The sequence below is a fragment of the Embiotoca jacksoni genome, unplaced genomic scaffold (assembly GCF_022577435.1).
Source record: "Embiotoca jacksoni isolate LCO1_2020_lvr unplaced genomic scaffold, fEmbJac1.0.p SCAF_13, whole genome shotgun sequence".
In the NCBI taxonomy this organism is placed as follows: domain Eukaryota; kingdom Metazoa; phylum Chordata; class Actinopteri; family Embiotocidae; genus Embiotoca; species Embiotoca jacksoni.
The window spans coordinates 13417903-13430926 of NW_027185263.1; the positions used below are offsets into that span (position 1 = coordinate 13417903).

The window sequence follows — 13024 nt, forward strand, 5'->3', positions numbered from 1 at the left end:
TTTCTGCTGCGTGTTTGTGCCGGTGTCATGTGCTGTGACCTTTAGTGAGGTTATCTTAAAGTCAATCCGTCACATGTCCCAACTTCACAATATGATTGTATAATTTCAGAGGAAATGAAATGCAGAAGCTGTTGTTTTGATAAAAGCGGTTTAGAAAACCACCTAAAAAGGTATTTAGTGGTTGTTTTCATGTGGCGGTTCTTAAACTTTTCATATGAGGTACCATGATGCAGAAAACCAAATTCCCTGTGGACCACTTCCCATCGCAGATACCAACCATTTATTTCATTAAATGAAATTCCCTGATTGAATCATGCAATAGCCCCAGAAAGGCTAAATAACAACAACATCAAGCCTCTGTTTCAAAATCAAACAATGCATTCCCAGCTCTGGCCAGATGTGGCGCCATTCAGAGGCTCAATAACATTTCACCCATTCCGTTCGCTAAAATCAAAGAACGAGGAGTCCGACTGCATCAAGATAATGTTCGCATAATGCTACGTTGGAGATGTGATGTGACGCCACTCTGCGTGACTAAGTGCAGGCACATTTTATTGACATTATTGTGACGTGATCTGTTATAACTGTTAAAACGACAATTTCGTGGTCTTGTGTGGAGTGCACATGTTTGGCAATGCTCTTGTGTGCCACCAGGTGGTGCCTCATTTGCCACAAACGGGACACGAACGACAGTCCAGGAAACACTGTTTCAATGCGTTTTGCAGCAGAGAAAGTGTTTACATCAGAAATCTTGATTTGTTGTCACTCGAAGACGGCGGGATTGGTTTGAATTGTACTTCTGCCAGATAGAGTCACCTGTATCAGCCAGATAAGGCCACATCACTCCCACTCTCCCTGTGCAAAAAGCACTTTACACCTTCGTAGTGTCAGACAATGAGGAGCGAGACTGTCGTGATCCGTCGATTAGGTGATAAACTGCAGCTTCTCACAGCAAAGTACTGAATGGGTGGGTGTTGGCAGGTCACAAGAAAAATCTTAAAAATGGTTTAACCAAGGCGGCAAAGATTCAAATGAATATTTAAGTGCACGCTCTGAGCTTTCAACTTGCCCCTCGGCCTGGACAGCTTTGTCTTGCCCTCCTGGGGTTTGAATTGATGGTTCACCTTTCAAACCTCAATATTTGGCCTCAAACCAGCAGCGGGGGGGCGCACACCTCCGTCCGGACTCACATTACCCACCATTCTCACCTGATACTCCTGCGACCTGCCTTTTCACTGTCTCATCAGTCGATGCCACCACACGAAGAGCAAACGTCACTTTGAGTCAAACCACAGCACCTTCCACTGTGGTTTCCGACCAACTACATGAGTCATTCATGCACACAGTTCAGTTTACCTCAACCTGGAGGCCATATCTGTCATATGTGATCAGACATGCATGCTTAATCATTCAGTCACTGTGGTCACGTCATGACCTCTGACTGACATCACCCTGCTGCACACAATACCAAGCAGCCTAATGTTGCTTTTGCTGTCAATCAATGCCTGTAACCTTTTCTCATGGAGTAGGAAGCTGGATTTTTTTCGTGTTTGAATGTAGTTTACGGCCAAATTCTCTGGAGGACAAGTTCCATTTTGTCTGTTGCACTCACTGTAGAACAGGTTTCAAATTGCCACAAAGCCATTATGGGTTTTGACGACTCCTTCACATTCACAAGGAGGACGCCATTTATAACCTCTCTCTCCTCTTCCTGACATTGTGTACAAACCAAACTCACCCACAAAGCACATTAAGATTTAATTCCCTCTAATTTATGGCAAGCCATCTATTATAAGACCAATTATTGTTGTCAACATATAAATAGTGTGAATTCATGGTTTCCCCAAAATAGAGACGCATCCTGATTTGAAGGAAAACCAAATCTGCAAACGATGTCTGTAATAATGTTACCGATGTGCTATTGGGAAAACGTGTTGGTCAAGGGAAAGCTGAAATTCTGGACTCCGGTTTGGTTTGGTGAAGTTTTGTTCCAAGAGAAAAGTAGAGTAGAACTTTTTAGAATACAAAAGTCTGTATTTTTAACCCATATAAGGACATTCTGGTTCTATTTATTTCAAATATTTTGCATCCACACCATGTCAAATAAAACTTCTGCCATTTTTATAATGAAGAAAAATCCCTTTATTTTCCTTATTGTTACGTACGATATGTTTTTTTACACACAGGAACACAAAATAATTTAACCTCTGCATTGTACCCATCCTTACGCAGTGCACATACACACTTACATACATACATACACACAGAGCAGTAGGCAGGCTGTAGCGCTCAACGATTTGCCGGTAAAAATAATGAAATCGGTGATCCTTCGGTTCCAAACCCTGCTTCTCATCCTCCAGGTCGTGGCTGGCCAAGAATACATTTTTAAGCAAAATATGACATTTACCGAAACATTGTCTCTATGATATCCACAACTAGCTGTTCTGGAGCCTTTAATGATGCCACGTGAGAGTTTGGCCGGTTGCTCTTTAAAGCACTTCTCAACCATGTTGGCTTAAAAAAATGGAAAGTTCATTCTTGACCCAGATCCATCCATTCTTCCATCTATTTTCCACCGCTTTTTACAACACAGACTACTGGACTTTTTTTTTTTTTTTTTTTTGCTGAGAAAGTTATAGCATGCTGTTAAAGCTGCAATCTGTATATGCCTGTGGAGGGTGTATGAATGAGACTGTGTGAGACAGTAAAAGTCACTAGTGCAGCTACAAGGACGTAATCCTTCACTAGCTTCACTTTAACCGAGCCAGAAGCCCCACAGTCAGCGACTGAAGTCTGTGGACTGCAGTGGTGTGCGACAACTTTTTCCACTGCGTCACTCAGTGTCCTGCCTTACTGGCTTAACTAACTGTGGTATTAGTTCCAGCCTGATAATCAGACTGAAAGCTTATTTCATTTACTTGGGTCTTGAGGACTGGACCATGGAGGACTTTAGTTCAGCCTGATTGTTTCAAATTTGGGCCTTTAAGTTTTCAAACTTTGTATGGATGTTATACAGAAGTTACACATCAGGGGGTCTTTATGTTCCTACACGGTATCTATATGTTGTGTCCTTTCTTTTGAGACACAGCTGAAAATAAATGTTCTTGATTGTTTTTTGTTTTTTAAATGAACAGCTGCCGGAGCAGTGAGGACTCCATCCCATACTGTCATATGCCTTGCTCGACAGCACAGGGGCAGCCAGTGAAGGAGGAGGAGTTGTTTAATCAGCTTGACCATTCACATTTTCACAGGCAGTGTAAGGATTGAAACTGGCATCTCTCCAGTCAAAAGGTCACTTCTCTCACTTCAAGGCTGTTATGCCCCTGTATGGCAGCAGAGTACATTCCGCTACAGTGAGACCAGTGATGTGTTGGTGTTTCCACGCGTTCATTAAAACCTTGAAGGAATGAAGAAGAAAAAAAGCTCCGGTGTCAAAAAGGGCTGGGTGCCACTGCTGTGCTTCACATAGGCTAAGGAGAATACTGGGATAAGGATAAAACAAGAGGTACGATTGGGTGGCATGTTTGTTTTACTTTGTTTGGTGAATAATTGAAATGTGACAAATGGGATTTTCAGTTTCATTAATTTCAGCTGCCTTTCACGCCGGCAGGTCAGAAGGGATTACAATGAGTTATCACTTCTACCTGAAAACTAAACCTCAGTCACATGTCACACTGTGTTTTCTCTTTGAGCACATTCCTTTCTGTACACATTTAAATTGTTACACAAGCACCTTCCTGGAAGTAAAGTTGTACAACCACTGTGTTTAGCTGCACTGCAGCACTTTATTGAGCGATGTACCTCGCTCAGGGATAGTTACATAGAAAAAGAGGGGAGCTGTGGTTTTCATCTCTTGGGTTTATCCACACAGATCCAGTTACAAGCCTGTTTCAATATCTGCTTCTGCTGCCCTAAGCACTGTTTCTGCTCGCAGTAGTCACAGAACTTAACTTTGGGAATTTTTCAAGGCACCATTTTAATTAGATTTACAAAAACAATCAATTCTCAATGAATCAGTCTTTGATCAGCTTAGTATCACGCTAAAACACGTAATAGACCCATCAGTCCACTAGAGTATACTGTGTCAGTGTTACATTTTGCCCCGCCTAGGCATGAAAAGTAGACGCATGCATGACCAGCCCTTTAACATGACCAGAAGGACGTCTGGTGTGGTTGGATGGAGCAAGTACAGCACTTTAAACCCGGGACACTGTGTTCAAGTTTGTAAGCAAGCAAAAGTCAACGTGGATTTCTTTTAACCTAAATAAGCTACTTGCATAACGTAATGTACTGAACTTGCGTAAAGCACATTAAGTAACTTCTGTGACCCAATCCCTTATCTTTTCTTAGACCTAACTTGATGGTTTTTAGTGTCGAAACTTACAGCCCCTTACTTTTCACGCCTAGGCAGGGCAAAACGTGACACAGTCTCTTCTAGTGGAACAATGTGTGTATCACACATTTTGGCTAATTTTGATATCAGGCTGTAATTATTTCATAGAAAATTTAAATTGATAGCAAAGTTGAGGGGTAAATTCCATATGCTTCAGCTTGTAACCTTACTGCATCAGTAAATGATAAAGGGAGAACTGTTATTGCTTCATAGATGAGAGATTTCTAACATTTTAAGAGCTGAAATGATGAATAGGCTTTTGTTACAGATTTTACCCCAATCCATTTTTTTTTTTTTAATTATCTGATGATAATTCCGAAAATATGAATAAAATGTTCAAAAGTATAGAATAGATTACATATTATGGAGAGAATGGTGAAGCCTTTAATAATCCATCTTGTTTTCTTAATATGATCCTCCAGTGTAACAAAGTGCTTAATTATATAACAGTAAACCGTAATTATTAAAAGCAACAACAAAAAAAAACAATTCAAAAATATAAATTTAAACAAATAAATCTATTCAGATTTGTTCTGTTTCTTTAATGTAGTCTGGCCTGTTTTGGATCTCCTCTGATGAGACCTTTGTTTCTTGGCCTGACAGTTAACAGTTTGGGAGTTATGTTTGCTGTTGTTAGAAACACACACAAAAAAAAAATCCAGTATAAAAATGTCCTGCAGGGACACAAAAGCTGGCACGTTATATTAATGGACCTCTGAGATAAACTTGGGCAGATGTGTTGAACAGTGTGAGACTTTGGAGTTCACTCATGTCAGAGCACACCAGTCTGCTAGTGTTGAAATAAATATTAGCGTCGAAATAATAAACAGTTTTTGGCCTTTATAATTATCGGAGCGTCAGCTGAGATAACAGCTGCCGTCCCGCGGAGACACAGCAGCTTCATCAACAGTAGAGCGAGTTTTAATATTGAGGTCATTATCAAGAGCAAATGACTCCATTAGAGGGAAGTAGGTGCTGCAAAAAGTCTTAATGAACTATTTAATATGAGTTTGAGTGCGCTGTGATCAAGCACAAAAGAGGAGCTGATTTCTAACACTTTTATTGTGAAAATAACAGAAAATAAAAGCAACAAAACATAAGAATACGTCACCCCTTGGACAAAGAGCCTATTTACTGTTTTGTTTCCACATGTATATTCCACATCTATACTGGTTTCTCATGACTTTATAATATAGTAATTCACCCCTTTGTGTCAGTGCTCTCAGTTTCCTGTTAACAGATTGAGAGTAAGAAGGAAGGGGAAAGGGAAGTCTTTCTTTAACCCTCCCTCTGCTGTGATCACTCCTATTTTGGAAATGCTCACTGCTTTTTCTGAAGTCATCCTGTCTTGACCGATACTCCTTCTGAACCCAGCCACCTTAATCTCCTGCGCCTCCATCTACACATTTCTTTTTCAGTTAAAAGTCACACTTCTTCCTGTTTTTGTCTTCATAATCTCGTTCTCTCAACAAACCCGTGTTTTCACCGTTTCTTGTTTTCTGCTTTTCTTCTTCATCTCTGGCCTTTTTCTGTCAGTTCGTGCTGAACAGCTTAGATATGTACTCAAGTATAAATGCAGTATAAACAAAATCTTGGCAGGAGACAGTGATAGTCCTCCTCTGAATCCCCTGGTTTCTCTTGTTCCATCCACCCAGGGAAAATCCAGCCACTATCCCTCCCATTATTTCCTCTCCTCCTGCCTTTGGGGAGTTTCTTTCTTTCTCTTTTTGTATACTTTATTACATCTGCTGATCTCTGTTTGGAGCACAGTACATGGTAATCTGGTCACCTGCAGCAACGTTGACTTGTTTCGAGATGCCAGGAACACTGGTTTATCTTTTTTACTGTGAACCAGGTTATCAAGAATTGGACTACTGCTATCTCAGATTATCTATTTATCACACAAGAGGCTTCTTTAAAATTATATCAAACTTTATTTCAACATCAGTGACTATAAATGAACTATCAAACTCTAAAAACAGACGGTCCAACATTTTTAATAGGAAATTAGTTGACTGACAGCATTTTAACTACAGATTGTGTTATGGAGCAGTTGAAGCACACCTCTTTTAAGCAAGGCAATTGACTTTCTAAACTTCCACTATATTGACTATAGTGATGAATGTGCTTATTGTAACCTATTAAATTCAAAATTTATACTTAATATTTTTGTAAACCACAGCACACTGCTATTTTTTTCAATTTCATTCAAGCACACAACGATCCAGCAGAGACGATAAGTAATCTGTCACTGAGTAATTTGCTCAGTTTGCTCTTTATCATTCATTTCTGTTGAAGTTGCATCATTGCCGTGTTGTTCTGCAGTTGTGGCAGGAAACACCTTCAAAACTACCCTTGATGGTGCATTCAAGAACACCCTGACATGAGATTTGATGCTACGTTGTCAGAAGGGGCAACACCAGCAGACGAACAAAAAGCAAACAAGCACACTGTGTAATATAAATAATGGATATGGTGGTTTAATCCATTAAGACATCAGACATTGTCCTTGAATGCACCTACTGGAGGAGTTTTTGAAAAGAGCTGTTGATGGCGTGGTACTGCTGCATTTACGTGGATGTTAAAGTAAAGAATAAAGCAAACTAAATGATTAATGTGTCGGATTACCCCTCAGGCAAGTCTCTGCAGGTTGATTTCTATGGTGTACTGAAATGATCTGAAACCTTTGGATGTCTGTAAGGGAAGAACTCAATCAAATCTTATGGTTTGCAGTAATGTAATCGAGTTAAAACATGCTGAAATGATCCTTTAAGAAAAATATTATTCACAAGGAGCCGAGCGTGGAGTAAAAGTACAAACACTAATATCTAATGTTTTAGTTATACAGTTAAAGGTTTCTATTTATGTGTGTATGTGCACATGATCTCGTTGGTCCCTAGTTTTGGTCCAGTTTAGTCTTGAAAAACAGTCAGGTCACATTTTTCCTCATGGCCATCCTTTTGCAAGCTGGCCTTTCAGAGGGCAGAAGAAGGAGGAGGGGGGAGGAAGAGGGGGGAGGCACTGCTCTGGGTTCAGGGGTTGTTATTGATAATCTGCCTGGGTCGCCCGTAGCCTGTCATGCCTGCTTGAGATGCTCCTCTATTTGTGCCCATTTGCAGGCCGATGACATTCCTGCCTTCGTTCATCTGTTCCTCCGAGAAATCTCTCCTGTTCTCCTGCGACTTTCTGCACACAAGAAACACACATATCTCTCAGTCCACAGTTTCATTCCTCACATCTCTTTAGTTTTTTCATCTTTCAACAGAGAAGTGGAGTTCATACATGAATGGAAAAAAAAAAAAATGCTCCAACTCACTTATGGAACCAGTTGGGGTCTCCTTTGTAGTTGCCATCGCTCTTTGTGACAGCCAAACTACCCAGGGCCATTAGGGTCCTCTGGACAGCAGCCAGGTCTTTGCCTGCAGACATGCAGCAGTCTCACATGAACAGAGACACAAGGAAGAGACAGCTAACCTGTGCTCTCCACTGCTGAATACAGCTTCATTTATACTGCAGGAAACTGAACAACATTCAACTCGGCTCCATTGTTACAATACAGATGAGCTCACCTTCAAACAGGTCTACAGTCTGGAACATGTCCGTCTTGCTGATGCCATAGTTTTCGGCAGCTTTGAGGAACATGGAGATTTGCTCCATCTGCTTGAACGCCATGCCAGAGTTCTTGATGTTCTTGATTGGCTTGGTGTCTCCGTGCAGACTGTTGATGAGCTCACACAGAACCTAGACACACACACACACACACACACACACACACACACACACACACAGTGAGCAGATCCCTCTAAATACACTGCACATTGTGAATTACAATGCTCTATAGAGGTATTTACACACACATGCAAAGCACAACACTTACACATCCATCCTTGAGCCAGTTTTGGAACCCGGTCTTGTCTGGCTCGGGCCGACCAAATCCAGAGCCACACTGGGCGAGGATCCACTCCACCAGCCTCTCCTCCAGTTCCGGGTCGTACTTCTTATCGATCTTACTCTGAACCTCGCGGCTCAGACCGTACGCAGGACCTCTATTTGCCATGTTGATCCTGGTGGGGGGACAGTTAGTGGTAGATGGTAGTTGAGCAAACGTTACTCCCTGGCAGTGCATTGTGTCCTCTTCAGTGTGAATATTTAATAGATGTAAGTGAATTTTAATCGATGTAAGATACAAATCCCTGCCCTGCTCACACCCACACTCATGGCCTGCAGTCGGAGCAAATCAGATTTTTTATCATTTTCTTCCTGTTGTGTGTTTGACTGTGTTTCTATTGTGTATTCTGTTATTTGTGAGAACTTATTAGCTTTTTTTTTTTTTTTAAACTGTGCACTTCTTCCAGCTGCTCTTTTAATCTTTCAATTTTGGTCAGAATAATGTTTTGGATCCTGGTGGAGAGTTAGAAGAGACATTGATTCCTGAATGTGAAGCTACAATCAGGAGCTGGTCTGCTAAGATTAGCATATTTACAAGAAACTGCCCAACAGCAACAAAATCTGCCATCCGTTTTAAGGTAGACTTGATAAATAGAAAAACAAGAAAATAAAAAGTAAGAAGTATGTACACGTGTCTGCTTTCCGATAATGCAGCAAAGTTCATTCAGCTTTATTGTAATCCTTCATCTTTTGTTTGTAGGCTTAGCTGTGCACAACAATGTCAGAGTAATTATCTAACAAAGATATTTTGTACCACAGAAATTAAAATGCTAAATGTCTCAAGGAATTGCAACCCTGCTCCTCTCTGTGAGTAATTATGGTCAGCCTATCTCACTTATTAATGCAGCAAGCTTCCTGTTGGCTTCAGGAGAACAGCCCCGCTCCTTGCATCCTGTTTGCTCGTTCAGCTGTCACTTCCTTCCTCCTTTTCTGACAAAGGTAGCTTACACAGGAATCTATACAAAACAAGACACTGTTGCTCACTATGGGAACAGCCTGAGAGAAAACAAACACTGCATCAAGCAGTAAAACCATGAAAATATGAAGCGTTAACCAACGCGATGCAGTTATTGCTTTTACAAATCACCAAGTTGCACAACTTGTGAATTTGCAGTAACCCAGATAACATATGGAGATGTTTATAACTGATAGGAAAGTCTCACTGCTCTCACTTTTCTTCTTTTCCTTCCCAAGTATGTGCACGCTACAAATCTATAGTGTGTTCATGCTCTGCAAGTATATGGAAACTGTATAATTTTTCACTTGATACACTGTAGGAATGCGTGCATCTGTGCAAGAGTCTGTCTTTTATTCTTGCAGGCAAAGTGGGTTTAATATGTACCATAAAGTACGTTTGTCCCTCCGGGGCAGAAAGGCACACCTATTACACTCGTTGCAAAACAGAGGCCTGTCAGTCTTACACAATATGTGTTGATAGTTTGACAATTCATCAGTCTCCCACAACTGCACACTGGAGCTGATGTAGATCACGTCGTCTCTGTTCATTGTCTGAGGTTACGGTGGTTATATAGGCATGTGGAGAATAAGCGTCTCCCTGTCCTCTAAGTAATTCCAAAGCTATTTTGTTACAGCAACAGGAGAGAAGCAAATATTCAAATGTCCAAACTCTGTTTCTTTCTCAATCGGAGGAGTTCTATCTGTGGCATCCCGGCACGCCCAGGGAACATCCAGCAGCTGCAAACATCAGGACTCATCTGAATGAAACAATGAGGGAAGTCAGAGAGTACACTCTCACTCAGATAAACCCTTTGTCTAACCTGCATTTTGTTCCCTGAAGCACACATGTAAACCAGTGATTGGATATCACCAGATTAGGCCTCGCTGCCGTTACTCTCTGCTGCACATTTCAAGCATAGCAAGTGTTTGCAGGGCTGATAAAATGGTGATAGTACAGGCTCTTTAGGCACAGTATGTGCACAGGTGTGTGTGTTTTGGAAGATTTTTATAGAGGGCTGCCCTTAAAACAATCAACTGGGAGTGGCCTTGTGGTTACTGGGAACACCTTGTAATCACAGAGTCATCTACAACCCCACACACACACACACCTCACCCCACACATGGTTGCTGCGTGTGCTGGCGAGGTTACTGAGGTTATTATTTTTAAATATGGCAAACTAGAACCATAAGTTTATCTGATGTAATATCTGATATATAAAGTTTCAGTTCGTGTATTTTATCTCTGATCCTCTTTTAAAGCACGATCAAACTGAATGTGTCTATAATGTCTCTAAATAGACTGTAATGATATAATTACTCTACAGCTTTTGTGAATAAACCTCGTCTCAGGTTCTTTAGTGCTCATGTCACATGTCACCATTTACCAAAATAGCTCTCATATGCAATTTACAGGTCATATTTTTACATTGACATGTCTTGTAGTTTATTATAAATGGTTGCACTGCAGAATGAGGATGTGTTTCTTTGTTTTAAGTCAATTGCCAAATCAAAACCTCGTCAGCTGCTCCTCTATCTTTCATTTTCAGTGACATATTCATCATCATTTATTCAAACAATAGAACACTGAACATTGAAATGACTTATTATCCATTAATCCTCTGCCTTGGCTATACACAGTGGTACTTGTTCGTATCTGACTGCTGTTCTGGGCAAACCCAACGTGCAGCATCTTACTCAGATACAGCTCCAGTTGTTACGGTTTAATTTGTGATTCGTCATTGGTGTCATACCCCGCCCAAATTCTTCAACTTTCACATCACATCATAACTTGCATTCATTCGTTATGTCCGCTACAAGATGTTTGTCAACTTTCTCACTGTTGCACAAGAGCTTCATGAAAGTGCATCATCACTTCACTTCTAAAACCTTCATGTTCACAATGGACCCAAAAGGATCAAATAGACCGCATGGTGACTCCTCAGTGTTTATGGACATGTTTCCCCTCTATCCTCTCTATTTCTATTTTATCACGAGAGATAGCAGACACCACCTGAAGTCAAAGTCACTCACCTTAATATAAAACTTTACCATGGCCCATAAATGTGACAACACAGAATCTGACCGACAAACGCAGAGTTTCACTGCCATTTCCTGGACCAGGTAGCACCCCGGCGTTCAGAGCATATATTAAATGAGGAAATGACATATTATTAGTAGAGCGATGAGAGATTTGTCAGAGGCTGAACCCGTTAACCCGTTAGGCCTCGCACGCTGCGAGCACATGTGAGGAGTGTTCAGAGGAGAAGGTAGATAAGAAACAGGATTTCAGAACACAAGAATTTACAAGCCCCATCAGGAGGAATCTGATCCACACAGACAGAACGAAACATTAACTCATTAACTCAGCGCTCAGCCTGTGTGATCTAACCCGAGCAGGGAGGAAGGAGACCGAGAGCAAGAGTGCAGTGCATTTTCATATTTCCAGAACAGAATTAACCACAAATTCCTCAAAGCAACAAAGAAATCGTTTGACTGCCAGTGAGAATCCAGAAAACTGAGACCAGCCTCCTTACTTACTTTGTGTAGTAGCTTTCAGGTGAATAAAGCTGTTCTCGTGTTGTTCCTGCTCTTCTTCTCCCTCTACAACCCAGTGCAGAGTACACAGTACAGGACTGCCAACATAAATACAGCAAACACTCCTGTCTGAGACATATGATTTCACCACATTCAACAGAAAGCGGGAGTAAGAGAGAGCTACGCCTTCAGGTCCTCTTATTTCACTCTAAGACACGCCCCTATGCTCTTTCTCTGTTTCCCAACTCAAACTGTAATTCCTTATTTAGGAGAAGGACGGGAAGGAAAAACGGGGCATGTGATTTGAGAGTTTGGTGTGGTCACTAAAAAGAATTCTCCAAATTTCTCCCTCCACCGCTGAGGAACAAAACGGGATTAGGAGGCAGGGAGGCAGGGATGATAAAATCCTGGAGAACAGTAAAGTTTGAGGGAGCACAGGAAGGGAGTTACAGTAATTAGAGAGCAGAAAAGCACATGGAGGGAGATTATTTATTGCCTTAATTCAAACTGAGGGTGTTTGTGGTCTTTCAATTCTGCCTGAAACTGAAACAGACAGCAGGCAGCTGTGGAATGTGATTCCCCTCCTCTCTGTTCAGTTTCACGTCAAGATTCAACAAAGAGTAAAGAGAAGAATAAAACTAAATGTATTTCCTCGTAGCTGAACATTAAAATCCTGACAACTGGAACTGATTTGTCTTGACGTTTTCAGAAGAGCAGGTACAGGCATTCCAACCTCGTCAGCAAGTCAGGACCTGGCATGAAACGATGACATCAGATGTGATAACACTGAGAGCCTGGCAGTGTGTATCAACTGAGCCCATCGGTCATTAAAATGTAGGCGTTAAAAGATGCTGGGACTCGTTAGTTTCAATTAAGTTCTGTGAGATTTCCTATAATTGATTTTCAGTTACACCCAGACACGAGTCTGATATCTAAACACCAGGACGTGGACCAGGACAGAACCGGAAAGAGGCTTTGTTGCAGGGGAACATTTCCTCTTTCCTGCACTGTACCTGCATGGAAGTTCAGCAGCAGCCAGCTGCCAACTTGACTTCTATAGTCACAGCTTTCATTCATAGTTTGAGTTTGCCTTTATTTTTTTTATACCATCAAGAAGGCTTTTCTCTATTTGTGGGAATATACATGAACTCGCAGCAAAGTTCATGTACAAAGTTCTACCAGATGATGGAG

At 41.2% G+C, this 13024-nt stretch overlaps 1 protein-coding gene across 1 annotated transcript; it reads right to left on the minus strand.

Annotated features, from left to right (window-relative positions):
* Window positions 1–5437: 5437 nt before the first annotated feature.
* On the minus strand, window positions 5438–11920 carry LOC138196566 (transgelin-like). The gene is made up of 5 exons (XM_069146730.1): window positions 11837–11920; window positions 8271–8457; window positions 7963–8134; window positions 7710–7812; window positions 5438–7579 (listed from the first exon to the last, which is right to left on the minus strand). Exons 2-5 carry the CDS (start codon window positions 8448–8450, stop codon window positions 7426–7428), a joined length of 609 nt encoding a protein of 202 aa, XP_069002831.1. The 5' UTR covers window positions 8451–8457; window positions 11837–11920; the 3' UTR covers window positions 5438–7425.
* Between the last annotated feature and the right edge of the window lie 1104 nt (window positions 11921–13024).

Bases quoted from the DNA above. Each gene is read 5' to 3' on its own strand.
- LOC138196566 (XM_069146730.1), bottom strand. From the start codon at position 8,450: ATGGCAAATAGAGGTCCTGCGTACGGTCTGAGCCGCGAGGTTCAGAGT. The intron at 8,135-8,270 runs GTAAGTGTTGTG...GTGTGTGTCTAG, and splicing joins ACTGGCTCAAGGATGGATGT to GTTCTGTGTGAGCTCATCAA. The intron at 7,813-7,962 runs GTGAGCTCATCT...GCATGTCTGCAG, and splicing joins GACTGTAGACCTGTTTGAAG to GCAAAGACCTGGCTGCTGTC.